Source organism: Panulirus ornatus, chromosome 63 (assembly GCF_036320965.1).
Source record: "Panulirus ornatus isolate Po-2019 chromosome 63, ASM3632096v1, whole genome shotgun sequence".
Classification (NCBI taxonomy): domain Eukaryota; kingdom Metazoa; phylum Arthropoda; class Malacostraca; order Decapoda; family Palinuridae; genus Panulirus; species Panulirus ornatus.
Genome location: NC_092286.1, coordinates 4,595,435 through 4,611,477, shown reverse-complemented (window position 1 = coordinate 4,611,477; position 16,043 = coordinate 4,595,435). Strand labels below are relative to the sequence as shown.

Sequence of the window (16,043 nt, the reverse complement as noted above, 5' to 3'; positions counted from 1 at the left end):
CCTTCACTGGTTACCAAAAGCAATATAACTATATGCTCCCCACCAGAACCACTACATACAATACTGATTGCCAAAGCATTCATCTGCCTCAAGAAATATGTTTATGATAATGAACCAACATGAAATGTTATGGGACTAAATTTGTTAATGGTGACACTGCTAGTGAAAGTCACCTTTGGCACCTTTTGTATCATAATCAATGGGTGACAAGGAGTAAAATCTTATCAAGGAATTTCTCACCTAAAAGGAGTCCTTCATCTCTCTATTACTGATCATTGTGTAGCCTTGAAGCTGCAGGAGAACCATGAAAGGGGGTCCTGGGGTTACATACTTAAAATTACAGTTCCATCATTGTCCCCATCTGTCACTGAAAGCACCTCAACCACAATGACCCTTCTAATGGCACATCTGAAACAACTAGCATTTTAACTTTAATGACCCAGTTGAAAGCCTAATCTGCCAATGATGAATTAAAACGAGAGATTCTGCTAAGGCTACAGTATCAGTGAGGTAGCCCAAGGAAACAGATGAGGAATGGCCCAACCCCTCATACACAAATATATATAAACATAAACGCCCATACACGCACATACATATACATTTAAACGTATATATACATATATAAAAACACGTATATATTCATACTTGCTGCCTTCATCAATTCCCGTCGCCACCCCGCCATAAAAGAAACAGCACACACACACACATACACACGCACACACCCAGTGAGGTAGCACCAGGAAAAGACAAAAAAGGCAACATTCATTCACACTCAGTCTCTAGCTGTCATGAGTAATGCACCAAAACCACAGCTCCCTTTCCACATCCAGGCCCCACAAAACTTTCACTTTCCTATGTGTTCAGGCCCCAAGTGTTCAAAATCTTTTTCACTCCATCCTTCCACCACCTGGTCTCCCACTTCTTGTTCCCTCCTACTCTGACACATATATCCTCTTTGTCAATCTTTCCTCACTCATTCTCTCCATGTGTCCAAACCATTTCAATACACCCTCTTCTGCTCTCTCAACCACATTCTTTTTATTACCACACATCCCTCTTACCCTTTCATTACTTACTCGATCAAACCATCTCACACCACATGTTGTCCTCAAACATTTCATTTCCAACACATCCACCCTCCTCTGCACAACCCTATCTATAGATCATGCCTTGCAACCATATAACATTGTTGGAACTACTATTCCTTCAAACATACCCATTTTTCCTCTCCAAAATAACATTCTCGCCTTCCACACATTCTTCGACGCTCCCACACCCTTTGCTTCCTCCCCATCCTATGACTTACTTCCGCTTCCATGGTTTCATCCGCTGCTAGGTCCACTCCCAGATGTCTAAGACACTTCACTTCCTCCAGTTTTTCTCCATTCAAACTTACCTTCCAATTAACTTGCCCCTCAACCCTACTGAACCTAATAAAGTTGCTCTTATTCACATTACTCTCACCTTCCTTCTTTCACACACTTTACCAAACTCAGTCACCAACTTCTGCAGTTTCTCACCCCAATCAGCCACCAGCGCTGTATCATCAGCAAACAACAACTGACTCACTTCCAGAACAGACTGTATACTTGCCCCTCTCCTATTTTGTGTGGCAACAGGAATGGATGAAGGCAGTAAGTATGGATATGTACATGTGTATACATGTATATGACTGTGAATGTATATATGTATGTATACCTTGATATGTATCTGTATGTATATGTGCGTGTGTGGGTGTTTATGTATATACATGTGCATGTGGGTGGGTTGGGCCATTCCTTGTCTGTTTCCTTGTGCTACTTTGCTAACGCGGGAGACGGCAGTTAAGTATAATAATATTAAATAATAATGTTGCTATGTACATGTATATGTATATGTATATGTACATGTGTGTGTATGGGCGTTTATGTATATATGAGCCGGTGGGCCATTCTTTGTCTGCTTCTGATGCTACCTCACTGACGTGGGAAACAGCAATTAAGTATAACAAAATATACAATAAAGTAAAAATAAAAGGATATAGATCATGGGATGGGAAAAGCTAGTCTAGTAACAGCACCATATGCAATCCTGGAGATAGTCTCTAATAAGTTTACAAGCAAGAAAGATGATATTACAATGATGGCAGATGCTGACTGGCCAAAGGCAGGCCTAGAATGAGCAATCCACTGCAATCATGATTAAGCGATTACTGAAGGGTTATTGAAAGAGGGTGTTTCCTCAACAGAAATACCAAGGGCTGGAGGGTTCTCACCCTTATATTCCAAGAGAGTATATCTCATGCTCATGGGACAAAAAAATTACTGTTATCAATAAAAGTAAAATCCTTTTCTCATCTCACCCAGTAAACAATATACAGGACTGTGATATTCTGCATACACAACGAAGTGGACATTCATGCCCAAGCATCCAAAGGAACACAGAAGTCATATGTAAGTAGGGGATGTACTGTACACAAAAATAAACCAATATCAAACACGTTAATATATGAAATAATTCCATTTTCTCTTTTCTCTCATACTTGATTGCAGTTTCCCGCATTAGCAAGGAAGCGTCAAGAACAGATAAAGAAAGGCCACATTCGCTGACATCCATGCTCAAGCTGTCAGGTTTAATGCAATGAAACCACAGCTCCTTATCTACAAACAGACCCCACGTACCTTTTGATTGCTTCTCCCAGCCGCTTCACACACTGTAGTTCAGTCCATTGACAGCATGTTGACCCCTGTATACCACATCATTCTAATTCACTCTAACTCATGCATACCTTTCACCCTCTAGTTCAGGCCCTAATCACTCAAAATATTTTCCACTCTACTTCTCCATCCCCAGTTTGGTCTACACCTCCTCGTCCCCTCCACTTCTGACAAATATATCTGCTGTGTCAACTCTCATCACTCATTCCCTCCGCATGTCCAAACCACTTCAGTAAACCCTCTATAACTCACAACCATACTCATTTTATTACCACACCTCTCTTTTAACCTTTCATTACTTAATCAAAGCACCTCACATTACATAATGTCCTCAAACATTTAATTTCCAACACTTCCACCCTTCCCTTGACATCTATATCTATAGCTCATCCCTTGTATCCATACAACATTTTTGGAACAACTATACCTTCAAACATACCCATTTTTGCCCTACCAGATAATGAACTCTCTTTCTACACATTCCTTAGTGCTCTCAGAACCTTCACTCCCTTGCCTACTCCATTTCTGCTTCAATAGTTCCATTTGTTGCCATGTCCACTCCCAGGCATCTAAAACACTTCCCTTCCCCTAATTTTCTCTATTCAAACTCACATCTAATCAACCAGTCCATCTACCCTGATAAACCTAATAAAAATATATGAGCTTTGAATAAAAAAGATATTATATATAAGTGCAGTATCTGCCTGAGTTTTTCAAGGTCACTATCATCTTAACATACAGATACATCATTTTTGAAGGTACTCTCAAATCAAAGTATAGACCCTTCCTTCACTACTTCTCCAAATACATTGGCAGCAAAATCAACAAGCTGTGAAACAGCCTACCTCAGTCTGGAAATTGAGCATGGGTTGAGCCTGGTTTTCACTTAGCCACACAGCCTTTAGGTTTAGAGCAGTGATGGTCAGCGGCAAATACTGCAACCTAAAAATACCGTAAGATTGCATTGTTAATCAATATTATATTAAACAGCCACTCAAAATTCTTGTTACTAAATCCCACATTACCTCAATCCACAGCCAACAAGTTACTGTTATCTAGAAAAGAATGCAGCTCATGAACAATCTCCAAAAACCACAGTAACTAAGCTGAAAAAGAATCTACAGCACACAAACTCCTTCTTTTTATCCATTTCAACTCTGTTCAACAATAATCACACAATCCCACATACTTTACTAGCATTCATTTAATTTTTTTCATTATCCTTGCAACATCCACTCTCTTCATGTACTAAACTTACACAATCTTAACACCATCTTATACTCTTAAAAACTCATCTAAGTGCAATACCAAACTGTACATGGCCCTTAATGGTGTTGTGGTTAGCATTCATGAACTTGACGCAAGCACAAGCCACCCAGGCCCAAGCCCACATGTATTCAAGTCCTCGCCATAGAAAATGGTCTACTGTCCACCCAACTGTTCATCCTCCCCTCAACTCTGGTCATTAAATGAGGTACTTGGCACAGGTAAGGGTATATGCATATATTCTTACTTCCTACCTCAGGAGTCCCATCTATCCTTATCAGGTTCCTGAAGCACTTAGGAAACTGGCCACATCCATGAGTTGGAACCATAGGTCTAACCCTCCACTTGCTTCATCCACTTCTGATACGTAGATACTCTTTGTCAATCTTTCTTCACTCATTCTTTCCATACATCTCATCTACTTCAGCACAACCTGATCAGTTCTCTCAATGAGACTGCAAACATTACATTCTGTAAAACACTGGGGACAGGGAAAGAAGAATACTATAGATCTACATATCTCCTGCACTCTGAAAAAAGTAAAAAAAGTCCACAAAGAGGAGTAAGAGCAGGGAGCTGAAATATCTTTCCCTTGTGTATTTCCCTTCCTAAAAGCAGGAACATAAGAGGAGAGGATTTTTCCTGAGGAATTTACTCAGTTGTTTTTGAAGTCACACAGCTGAAATGGAAAGACAAGCATGTATAATTTATTACCATATTTCTTGGTTCACACTGGCATTTTCTTATTTACAATATCTTTATTTCTCTAAAATAATATCCTTATGGGTAAACAAAAGAAAACACACTTTAATGGCCACACATAAACATCCAATAGCATCCTCCAGATATCTTCTTATCTTCTGCAACTCTTGTTATTTTAGCCTCAATAAATTTTCCATATTTCATTTCTTTCTTACTACTTACAAATGCACAACACTGCAGACTTATTGCAGTTCAATTCATAATCATTTTCTTCATTAGTTATACATTTCTACTCCGACAATATTAATATGAAAAGTCTAGTGGCTTACGGTGGGTAATGTATAACGATAAATAAGTCTAGTATATGATTTGAGTTTTACATTTTGCACAGTAATTCTTTACTGTTGAAAGGAAACTATAGCAAGGAGACAAAAAGTAACTGAGATCTTTCTGACAGCCAAAAACTTGGAGCAAAAACTGTATCAACACAGAGAATAATACTTCAGGACTTACCGATTGCCAGATACATCAAGGACATGGAGTTCACGGCAGTTACCCGTTTCAGAAGGAAGATACTGGAGTCGATTGTCTCGCAGTGATAAAACACCCAAATTTACCAGTTTCCCTGATGTTAGAAAAATAAATACCAATAAATATACATACATATGATGGCTGTGTTTGGAGATGCAATACATTTGAATGTGGAATCATTTGATATTTTTATCTAATAAAAAATTTTTTTTTTTTTTTTTTTTTTATATTGTCGCTGTCTCCCGCGTTTGCGAGGTAGCGCAAGGAAACAGACGAGAGAAATGGCCCAACACCCCCCCCCCATACACATGTACATACACACGTCCACACACGCAAATATACATACCTACACAGCTTTCCATGGTTTACCCCAGACGCTTCACATGCCTTGATTCAATCCACTGACAGCACGTCAACCCCTGTATACCACATCGCTCCAATTCACTCTATTCCTTGCCCTCCTTTCACCCTCCTGCATGTTCAGGCCCCGATCACACAAAATCTTTTTCACTCCATCTTTCCACCTCCAATTTGGTCTCCCTCTTCTCCTCGTTCCCTCCACCTCCGACACATATATCCTCTTGGTCAATCTTTCCTCACTCATTCTCTCCATGTGCCCAAACCATTTCAAAACACCCTCTTCTGCTCTCTCAACCACGCTCTTTTTATTTCCACACATCTCTCTTACCCTTACGTTACTTACTCGATCAAACCACCTCACACCACACATTTTCCTCAAACATCTCATTTCCAGCACATCCATCCTCCTGCGCACAACTCTATCCATAGCCCACGCCTCGCAACCATACAACATTATTGGAACCACTATTCCTTCAAACATACCCATTTTTGCTTTCCGAGATAATGTTCTCGACTTCCACACATTTTTCAAGGCTCCCAAAATTTTCGCCCCCTCCCCCACCCTATGATCCACTTCCGCTTCCATGGTTCCATCCGCTGCCAGATCCACTCCCAGATATCTAAAACACTTCACTTCCTCCAGTTTTTCTCCATTCAAACTCACCTCCCAATTGACTTGACCCTCAACCCTACTGTACCTAATAACCTTGCTCTTATTCACATTTACTCTTAACTTTCTTCTTCCACACACTTTACCAAACTCAGTCACCAGCTTCTGCAGTTTCTCACATGAATCAGCCACCAGCGCTGTATCATCAGCGAACAACAACTGACTCACTTCCCAAGCTCTCTCATCCCCAACAGACTTCATACTTGCCCCTCTTTCCAGGACTCTTGCATTTACCTCCCCAACAACCCCATCCATAAACAAATTAAACAACCATGGAGACATCACACACCCCTGCCGCAAACCTACATTCACTGAGAACCAATCACTTTCCAATATACATACAATTATGTTTTTTGCATCATACATGACAGCTAGAGACTGAGTGTGAACGAACGTGGCCTTTGTTGTCTTTTCCTAACACTATCTCGCGCACATGCGGGGAAGGATGTTGTTATTTCATGTCAGGCGGGGTAGCTGGAATGAATAAAGGCAGACAGTATGAATTATGTACATCTGTATATATGCATATGTCTGTGTGTGTATATATATGTATAAGATGAGATGTATAAGTATGTATAGTTGTATGTGTGTACGTGTATGTATATAAATGTGTATGTGGGTGGGTTGGGCCATTCTTTCATCTGTTTCCTTGCGCTACCTCGCTAACGCGGGAGACAGCAACAAAGCAAAATAATTAAAAAATAAAAATAACATACATTTCATTTTAGGGAGAATAAAAAGATGTTCTGGAAGGAGGTAAATAAAGTGCATAAGACAAGGGAGCAAATGGAAACTTCAGTGAAGGGCGCAAATGGGGAGGTGATAACAAGTAGTGGTGATGTGAGAAGGAGATGGAGTGAGTATTTTGAAGGTTTGCTGAATGTGTTTGATGATAGAGTGGCAGATATAGGGTGTTTTGGTCGAGGTGGTGTGCAAAGTGAGAGGGTTAGGGAAAATGATTTGGTAAACAGAGAAGAGGTAGTGAAAGCTTTGCGCAAGATGAAAGCCGGCAAGGCAGCAGGTTTGGATGGTATTGCAGTGGAATTTATAAAAAAAGGGGGTGACTCTATTGTTGACTGGTTGGTAAGGTTATTTAATGTATGTATGACTCATGGTGAGGTGCCTGAGGATTGGTGGAATGCGTGCATAGTGCCATTGTACAAAGGCAAAGGGGATAAGAGTGAGTGCTCAAATTACAGAGGTATAAGTTTGTTGAGTATTCCTGGTAAATTATATGGGAGGGTATTGATTGAGAGGGTGAAGGCATGTACAGAGCATCAGATTGGGGAAGAGCAGTGTGGTTTCAGAAGTGGTAGAGGATGTGTGGATCAGGTGTTTGCTTTGAAGAATGTATGTGAGAAATACTTAGAAAAGCAAATGGATTTGTATGTAGCATTTATGGATCTGGAGAAGGCATATGATAGAGTTGATAGAGATGCTCTGTGGAAGGTATTAAGAATATATGGTGTGGGAGGCAAGTTGTTAGAAGCAGTGAAAAGTTTTTATCGAGGATGTAAGGCATGTGTACGTGTAGGAAGAGAGGAAAGTGATTGGTTCTCAGTGAATGTAGGTTTGCGGCAGGGGTGTGTGATGTCTCCATGGTTGTTTAATTTGTTTATGGATGGGGTTGTTAGGGAGGTAAATGCAAGAGTTTAGGAAAGAGGGGCAAGTATGAAGTCTGTTGGGGATGAGAGAGCTTGGGAAGTGAGTCAGTTGTTGTTCGCTGATGATACAGCGCTGGTGGCTGATTCATGTGAGAAACTGCAGAAGCTGGTGACTGAGTTTGGTAAAGTGTGTGGAAGAAGAAAGTTAAGAGTAAATGTGAATAAGAGCAAGGTTATTAGGTACAGTAGGGTTGAGGGTCAAGTCAATTGGGAGGTGAGTTTGAATGGAGAAAAACTGGAGGAAGTGAAGTGTTTTAGATATCTGGGAGTGGATCTGGCAGCGGATGGAAACATGGAAGCGGAAGTGGATCATAGGGTGGGGGAGGGGGCGAAAATTTTGGGGGCCTTGAAGAATGTGTGGAAGTCGAGAACATTATCTCGGAAAGCAAAAATGGGTATGTTTGAAGGAATAGTGGTTCCAACAATGTTGTATGGTTGTGAGGCGTGGGCTATGGATAGAGTTGTGCGCAGGAGGATGGATGTGCTGGAAATGAGATGTTTGAGGACAATGTGTGGTGTGAGGTGGTTTGATCGAGTGAGTAACATAAGGGTAAGAGAGATGTGTGGATATAAAAAGAGCGTGGTTGAGAGAGCAGAAGAGGGTGTTTTGAAGTGGTTTGGGCACATGGAGAGAATGAGTGAGGAAAGATTGACCAAGAGGATATATGTGTCGGAGGTGGAGGGAACGAGGAGAAGAGGGAGACCAAATTGGAGGTGGAAAGATGGAGTGAAAAAGATTTTGTGTGATCGGGGCCTGAACATGCAGGAGGGTGAAAGGAGGGCAAGGAATAGAGTGAATTGGAGCGATGTGGTATACCGGGGTTGACGTGCTGTCAGTGGATTGAATCAAGGCATGTAAACCATGGAAAGCTGTGTAGGTATGTATATTTGCGTGTGTGGACGTATGTATATACATGTGTATGGGGGGGGGTTGGGCCATTTCTTTCGTCTGTTTCCTTGCGCTACCTCGCAAACGCGGGAGACAGCGACAAAGTATATAAAAAAAAAAAAACATTTCATGTATATCATATAATTTCACATTCAAATGTATTACATCTCCAAACATAATCATCATTTGTCTGAGTAAAATTGTGCAAAGTAATACATGCTTAACTTCAGTGCAGCCCCATGATCCATAAATAAAGCAATTATGTTTCCCACAAAGAAATAACCAGAACTAATATTATCTTTAATATCTATCCCTGACATACGTCAAAGTTCCTTCCTGCTGACCCGTCAGATCTCAAAATGGACATAAATCAGACATATGTCAGCATTTTCAATTCGCATACCTGTACTGCATTTTTTTTATCCTACTCAGTTTCTGTCACGATTATCTCGTTTTTTATTATACAGCTTTATTATATGTTTCAATAGTGTTCTTTTACCTTTTATCTAAGATTCTTTAGTTCATATTTCATCATTTTCATCTTTCATGTTATGTAAGTTCTATCGTGATGGTCAATGGCTATCTAGGGTATGGCAGAAAGGGCAGGTGCCCTGGGCACCACTTGAAGGGGGCACCACTCAACAGGTTTGTTTTTTGACATAAGCTACCCAATTGACATTTTCAAGTTTGGTTTTGTGAGATAAAAAAGAAACTCACCTACTTTTCAACTATAGTAATATTTTGCTACTATCAGTTGCATTACCGCTTCTACATTACAATTTTGATCAAATAAGTCTTTAACTTTAAGTCTTTAAGTTTATCTAAATCTAAGTTTGGCCTAACTCTTCAACAGTTTATAATTAATGAATGAATAAAGGCAGACAGTATGAATTATGAATGTGTATATATGTATATGTCTGTATGTGTGTATATATATGTATACAATGAGATGTATAGGTGTGTATATTTCCATGTGTGGATGTGTACATATATACATGTGTATGTGGGTGGGTTGGGCCATTGGTCTGTTTCCTTGCGCTACCTCGCTATCGCAGGAGACAGCGACAAAAGTAAAATAAATAAATAAATATATTCTTATATACATCTCCCCTGGGGATAGGGGAGAAAGAATACTTCCCACGCATTCCTCACGTGTCGTAGAAGGCGACTAAAGGGGACAGGAGCGGGGGGCTGGAAACCCTCCCCTCCTTGTATTTTAACTTTCTAAAAGGGGAAACAGAAGAAGGAGTCACGCAGGGAGTGCTCATCCTCCTTGAAGGCTCAGATTGGGGTGTCTAAATGTGTGTGGATGTAACCAAGATGAGAAAAAAGGAGAGATATGTAGTGTTTGAGGAAAGGAACCTGGATGTTTTGGCTCTGAGCGAAACGAAGCTCAGGGGTAAAGGGGAAGAGTGGTTTGGGAATGTCCTGGGAGTAAAGTCAGGGGTTAGTGAGAGGGCAGGAGCAAGGGAGGGAGTAGCACTACTCCTGAAACAGGAGTGGTGGGAGTATGTGATAGAGTGTAAGAAAGTAAACTCTACATTGATATGGGTAAAACTGAAAGTGGATGGAGAGAGATGGGTGATTATTGGTGCATATGCACCTGGGCATGAGAAGAAAGATCATGAGAGGCAAGAGTTTTGGGAACAGCTGAGTGAGTGTGTTAGTAGTTCTGATGCATGAGACCGGGTTATAGTGATGGGTGATTTGAATGCAAAGGTGAATAATGTGGCAGTTGAGGGAATAATTGGTGTACATGGGGTGTTCAGTGTTGTAAATAGAAACAGTGAAGAGCTTGTAGATTATGTGCTGAAAAAGGACCAGTGATTGGGAATACCTGGTTTAAAAAGAGAGATATACATAAGTATACGTATGTAAGTAGGAGAGATGGCCAGAGAGCGTTATTGGATTACATGTTAATTGATAGGCGTGCGAAAGAGAGACTTTTGGATGTTAATGTGCTGAGAGGTGCAACTGGAGGGATGTCTGATCATTATCTTGTGGAGGTGAAGGTGAAGATTTGTAGAGGTTATCAGAAAAGAAGAGAGAATGTTGGGGTGAAGAGAGTGGTGAGAGTAAGTGAGCTTGGGAAGGAGACCTGTGTGAGGAAGTACCAGGAGAGACTGAGTACAGAATGGAGAAAGGTGAGAGCAAAAGAGGTAAGGGGAGTGGGGGAGGAATGGGATGTATTTAGGGAAGCAGTGGTAGCTTGTGCAAAAGATGCATGTGGCATGAGAAGTGTGGGAGGTGGGCAGATTAGAAAGGGTAGTGAGTGGTGGGATGAAGAAGTAAGATTATTAGTGAAAGAGAAGAGGGAGGCATTTGGATGATTTTTGCAAGGAAATAATGCAGACTGGGAGATGTATAAAAGAGAGAGGCAGAAGGTCAAGAGAAAGGTGCAAGAGGTGAAAAAGAGGGCAAATGAAAGTTGGGGTAAGAGAGTATCATTAAATTTTAGGGAGAATAAAAAGATATTTTGGAAGGAGGTAAATTAAGTGCGTAAGACAAGGGAACAAATGGGAACTTCAGTGAAGGGGGCTCATGGGGAGGTGATAACAAGTAGTGGTGATGTGAAAAGGAGATGGAGTGAGTGTTTTGAAGGTTTGTTGAATGTGTTTGATGATAAGAGTGGCAGACATAGGGTGTTTGGTCGAGGTGGTGTGCAAAGAGCGAGGGTTAGGGAAAATGATTTGGTAAACAGAGAAGAGGTAGTAAAAGCTTTGCGGAAGATGAAAGCCAGCAAGACAGTGGGTTTGGATGGTATTGCAGTGGAATTTATTAAAAAAGGGGGTGACTGTATTGTTGACTGTTTGGTAAGGTTATTTAATGTATGTATGTCTCATGGTGAGGTGCCTGAGGATTGGCGGAATGCTTGCATGGCGCCAGTGTACAAAGGCAAAGGGGATGAAAGTGAGTGCTCAAATTACAGAGGTATAAGTTTGTTGAGTATTCCTGGGAAATTATAGGGGAGGGTATTGATTGAGAGGGTGAAGGCATGTACAGAGCATCAGATTGGGGAAAAGCAGTGTGGTTTCAGAAGTGGTAGAGGATGTGTGGATCAGGTGTTAGCTTTGAAGAATGTATGTGAGAAATACTTAGAAAAGCAAATGGATTTGTATGTAGCATTTATGGATCTGGAGAAGTGAAGTTTTTTTTAGATATCGGGAGTGGATCTGGCAGCGGATGGAAACATGGAAGCGGAATGGATCATGGGGTGGGGGGGGGGGGCGAAAATTTTGGGGGCCTTGAAAAATTTGTGTGGAAGTCGAGAACATTATCTGGGAAAAAGAAAAAAAATGGGTATGTTTGAAGGAATAGGGGTTTCCCAAACCCAATGTTGAATGGTGGGGGCGGGGGCTATGGATAAAGTTGTGCGAAAGGGGGATGGATGGGGGCCGGGAAAATGAGATGTTTAAAGGACAATGTGTGGGGGGTGAGGGGGTTTTTGATCGAGTGAGTAACAAAAAGGGTAAGAGAGATGTGTGGATATAAAAAGGGAGCGTGGTTGAGAGAGCAGAAGAGGGTGTTTTGAAGTGGTTTGGGCACAGGAGAGAATGAGTGAGGAAAGATTGACCAAAGGATAATGTTCGGAGGTGGAGGGAACGAGGAGAAGGGGGAGCCCAAAAATTGGAGGTGGAAAGTTTGGAGTGAAAAAATTTTGTGTGAGGGGGGCCCTAACATGCAGGGGGGTGAAAGGAGGGCAAGGAATAGAGTGAATTGGGGGATGTGGAAATCCCGGGGTTGACTGCTGTCAGTGGATTGAATAAAAGGCAGTAAACCAGGGAAAAGCTGTGTAGGTATGAAAATTTTTGCGTGTGTGGACGTATGTATATACATGTGAAGGGGGGGGGTTGGGCCATTTCTTTCGTCTTTTTTCCTTGCGCTACCCCCAAAAACGGGGAGAAGCGACAAAGTATATAAAAAAAAAAAAACATTTCATGATATCATAAAATTTTTTTTTCACATTCAAATGTATTACATCTCCAAAAAATAATCATCTTTTTGTCTGAGTAAAATTGTCCCAAAGTAATACATGCTTAATTTCATTGCACCCCCCATGATCCAAAATAAAGCAATTATTTTCCCAAAAAAGAAAAAACCCAGAACTAATATTATTTTTAATATCTATCCCTGACATACGTCAAATTTCCTTCCTGCTGACCCCGCAGATCTAAAAATGGACATAAATCAGACATATGTCAGCTTTTTCAATTCCATACCTGTATTTATTTTTTTTATCCTATTTCAGTTTCTGTCACAAATTATCTCGTTTTTTTTTAAAACAGTTTTATTATATTTTAAATTTGTGTTTTTTTTACCTTTTATCTAAAAATTTTTTTATTCATATTTCATCATTTTCATCTTTCATGTTTATGAAAGGGTTCTATCGTGATGGTCAATGGCTATCAAAGGGTATGGCAAAAGGGCAGGTCCCCCCGGGGGCACCACTTGGGGGGGCACCACTCAACAGGTTTGTTTTTTGACATAAGCTACCCAATTGACATTTTCAATTTTGGGGTTTTGTGAGATAAAAAAGAAACTCCCTATTTTTCAACTATAGTAATTTTTTTCCCTACTATCATTTGAAATTACCGCTTTTTTTACTTTTAAAATTTTTTGATCAAATAAGTTTTTTAACTTTAAGTCTTTAAGTTTATCTAAATCTAAGTTTGGCCTAACTCTTCAACAGTTTATAATTAATAATGAATAAAGGCAGACAGTAGGGAATTATGAATGTGTATATATGTATAGGGTCTGTATGTGTGTAAAATATGTATAAAAATGAATGTATGGGTGTTATATTTCCATGTGTGGAGTGTAATAAAAAACATGGGTATGTGGGGGGGTTTGGGGCCATTGGTCTTTTCCTTGCGCTACCTCGCCCCCCGCAGGGGGACAGCGACAAAAAAAAATAAAAAAAAAAAATATTTTTCTTATATAAAATCTCCCCCCTGGGGATAGGGGAGAAAGAATACCCCCCCGCATTCCTAAACGTGTCGTAGAAGGCACTAAAGGGGACAGGAGGGGGGGGCGGAAACCCCCCCCTCCTTGTATTTTAACTTTCTAAAAGGGGAAAAAAGAAAAAGGAAATCACGCAGGGGGTTTCTCATCCCCCCTTTAAGGCTCAGATTGGGGTGTCTAAATGTGTTGGAAAGTAACCAAGATGGGGAAAAAAGGAAGATAGGTATGTTTGAGGAAAGGAACCTGGATGTTTTGGCTCTGGGGCGAAAAAAGCTCAGGGGTTTAAAAGGGGGAAAAGTGGTTTGGGGAATTTTCCTGGGAGAAAGTCAGGGGTTTTTGTGAGAGGGCGGGGCAAGGGGGGGAGTAGCACTACTCCCGAAACAGGGGTGGTTTGGGGGTATTAAAGAGTGTAAGAAAAATAAACTCTACATTGATAAGGGTAAAACTGAAAGTGGATGGAGAGAGATTTGGGGGATTATTGGTGCAAAATGCCCGGGGAAGAGAAGAAAGATCATGAGAAAGGGAAGATTTTTGGGGAAAAGCTTAGTGAGTGGGGTTAGTAGTTTTTGATGCATGAGGGCCGGGTTATAGTGATGGGGGAAATTTAAAAGCAAAGGTGAATAATGTGGCAGTTTTTAGGGGAAAATTGGTGTACATGGGGTGTTCAGTGTTGTAAAAAAAACCGTGAAAGCTTGTAGATTTTGTGCTGAAAAAGGACCATGAAATTGGGGAAAACCTGGTTTAAAAAAAGAGATATAAATAAGTATACGTATTTAAGTAGGAGAGATGGGCCCAAAAAGCTTATTGGATTACAAGTTTTAAATTTAAAGGGGTGCGAAAGAGAGACTTTTGGATGTTTAAAGTGCTGAGAGGTGCAACTGGAGGGGGTGTCTGATCATTATCTTGTGGAGGTGAAGGGAAGATTTTTTAGAGGTTATCAAAAAAAGAGAGAATGTTGGGGTGAAAGAGTGGTGAGAGTAAGTTAGCTTGGGAAGGAGACCTGTGGGGAGGGAAAAACCCCGGGGAGACTGAGTACAGAATGGAGAAAGGGGAGAGCAAAAGAGGTAAAAGGGGGGGGGGGGAGGAATGGGATGTATTTAGGGAACATGGAACTTGTGCAAAAAATGCATGGGGGCATGAGAAGTGTGGGAAAGGGGGGCAGATTAGAAAGGGTATGAGTGGTGGGATGAAGTAAGATTATTAGTGAAAAAAGAAGAGGGAGGCAAATTTGGGGTGATTTTTGCAAGGAAAAAAATGCGACGGGAGATGTATAAAAGAGAGGGCAGAAATTTAAGAAAAAAGGTCAAGAGGTGAAAAAAAAGGGCAAATGAAAGTTGGGGGAAAAGATTTTCATTAAAAAATTTTAAAGGGGGAAAAAAAAAGTTAAATTTTTGGAAAAGGGGGTAAATTAAGTGCGAAAAACAAGGGAAAAAAGGGGGAAATTCAGTGAAGGGGGCTTCCCTGGGGAGGTATAACAAGTAGTGGTGAAAGTGAAAAAAGGGGAAAGGAGTGAGTGTTTTGAAGGTTTGTTGAATGTGTTTTTATGATAAGAGTGGCAGACCCTAGGGTTTTTTGGCGAGGGGTGGGCAAAGAGCGAGGGGTTTGGGAAAAATTAAATTTTGGGAAACAAGAAGAGGAAATAAAAGCTTTGCGGAAGATGAAAGCCAGCAAGACAAATGGGTTTTGGGTGGGATTGCGTGGAAATTTTTTAAAAAAGGGGGTGGGCTGTATTTTTGACTGTTTGGTAAGGTTTTTTAATGTATGTATGTTCCCCCATGGGGAGGTGCCTGAGGATTGGGGGAAAAAGCTTGGGATGGCCCAGTGTAAAAAGGCAAAGGGGATGAAAGTGAGTGCTCAAATTAAAAGAGGTTTTAAAAAATTTTTTGAGTAATTTCCCGGGAAAATTTTAGGGGGGGGTATTTTTGAGAGGGGTGAAGGCATGTACGAGCATCAGATTGGGGAAAAGCAGTGTGGGTTTTAGAAGTGGTAGAGGATGTGTGGCAGGTTTTAGCTTTGAAGAAGATTGAGAAATACTTAGAAAAGCAAAAAATTTGTATGTAGCATTTATGGATCTGGAGAAGGCATATGATAAGAGTGGAATGTATATGTCTGTGGGTGTATATATATGTATACGTGTTCAAAACTGAAAGATAAGATATTCAAACACTTCTATACTTGAAATATTCATGGAAAATATATCATAATGGTTTCAGTACCTGAAACATACTCAGTAAATGAGATGCAAAAGGGAAAAGAAAAATTTAAAATTACTTCATTTAACACTTAACGGTGCATCAAGACGA

The 16,043-nt window shown here is 40.6% G+C and overlaps 1 protein-coding gene across 14 annotated transcripts in view; it reads right to left on the bottom strand.

Moving 5' to 3' along the window:
* The window catches only part of LOC139745942 (protein lap4-like), a 556,451-nt gene that overhangs the window by 397,639 nt on the left and 142,769 nt on the right, over positions 1–16,043 (bottom strand). For all 14 annotated transcript variants that reach the window (XM_071656641.1, XM_071656649.1, XM_071656646.1 and 11 more), the window contains exons 8-9: positions 5,178–5,289; positions 3,542–3,638 (exon numbers count right to left, since the gene is read on the bottom strand). In XM_071656641.1, coding sequence (XP_071512742.1) covers positions 3,542–3,638; positions 5,178–5,289 — 209 coding nt within the window. The remainder of the gene's footprint in view (positions 1–3,541; positions 3,639–5,177; positions 5,290–16,043) is intronic.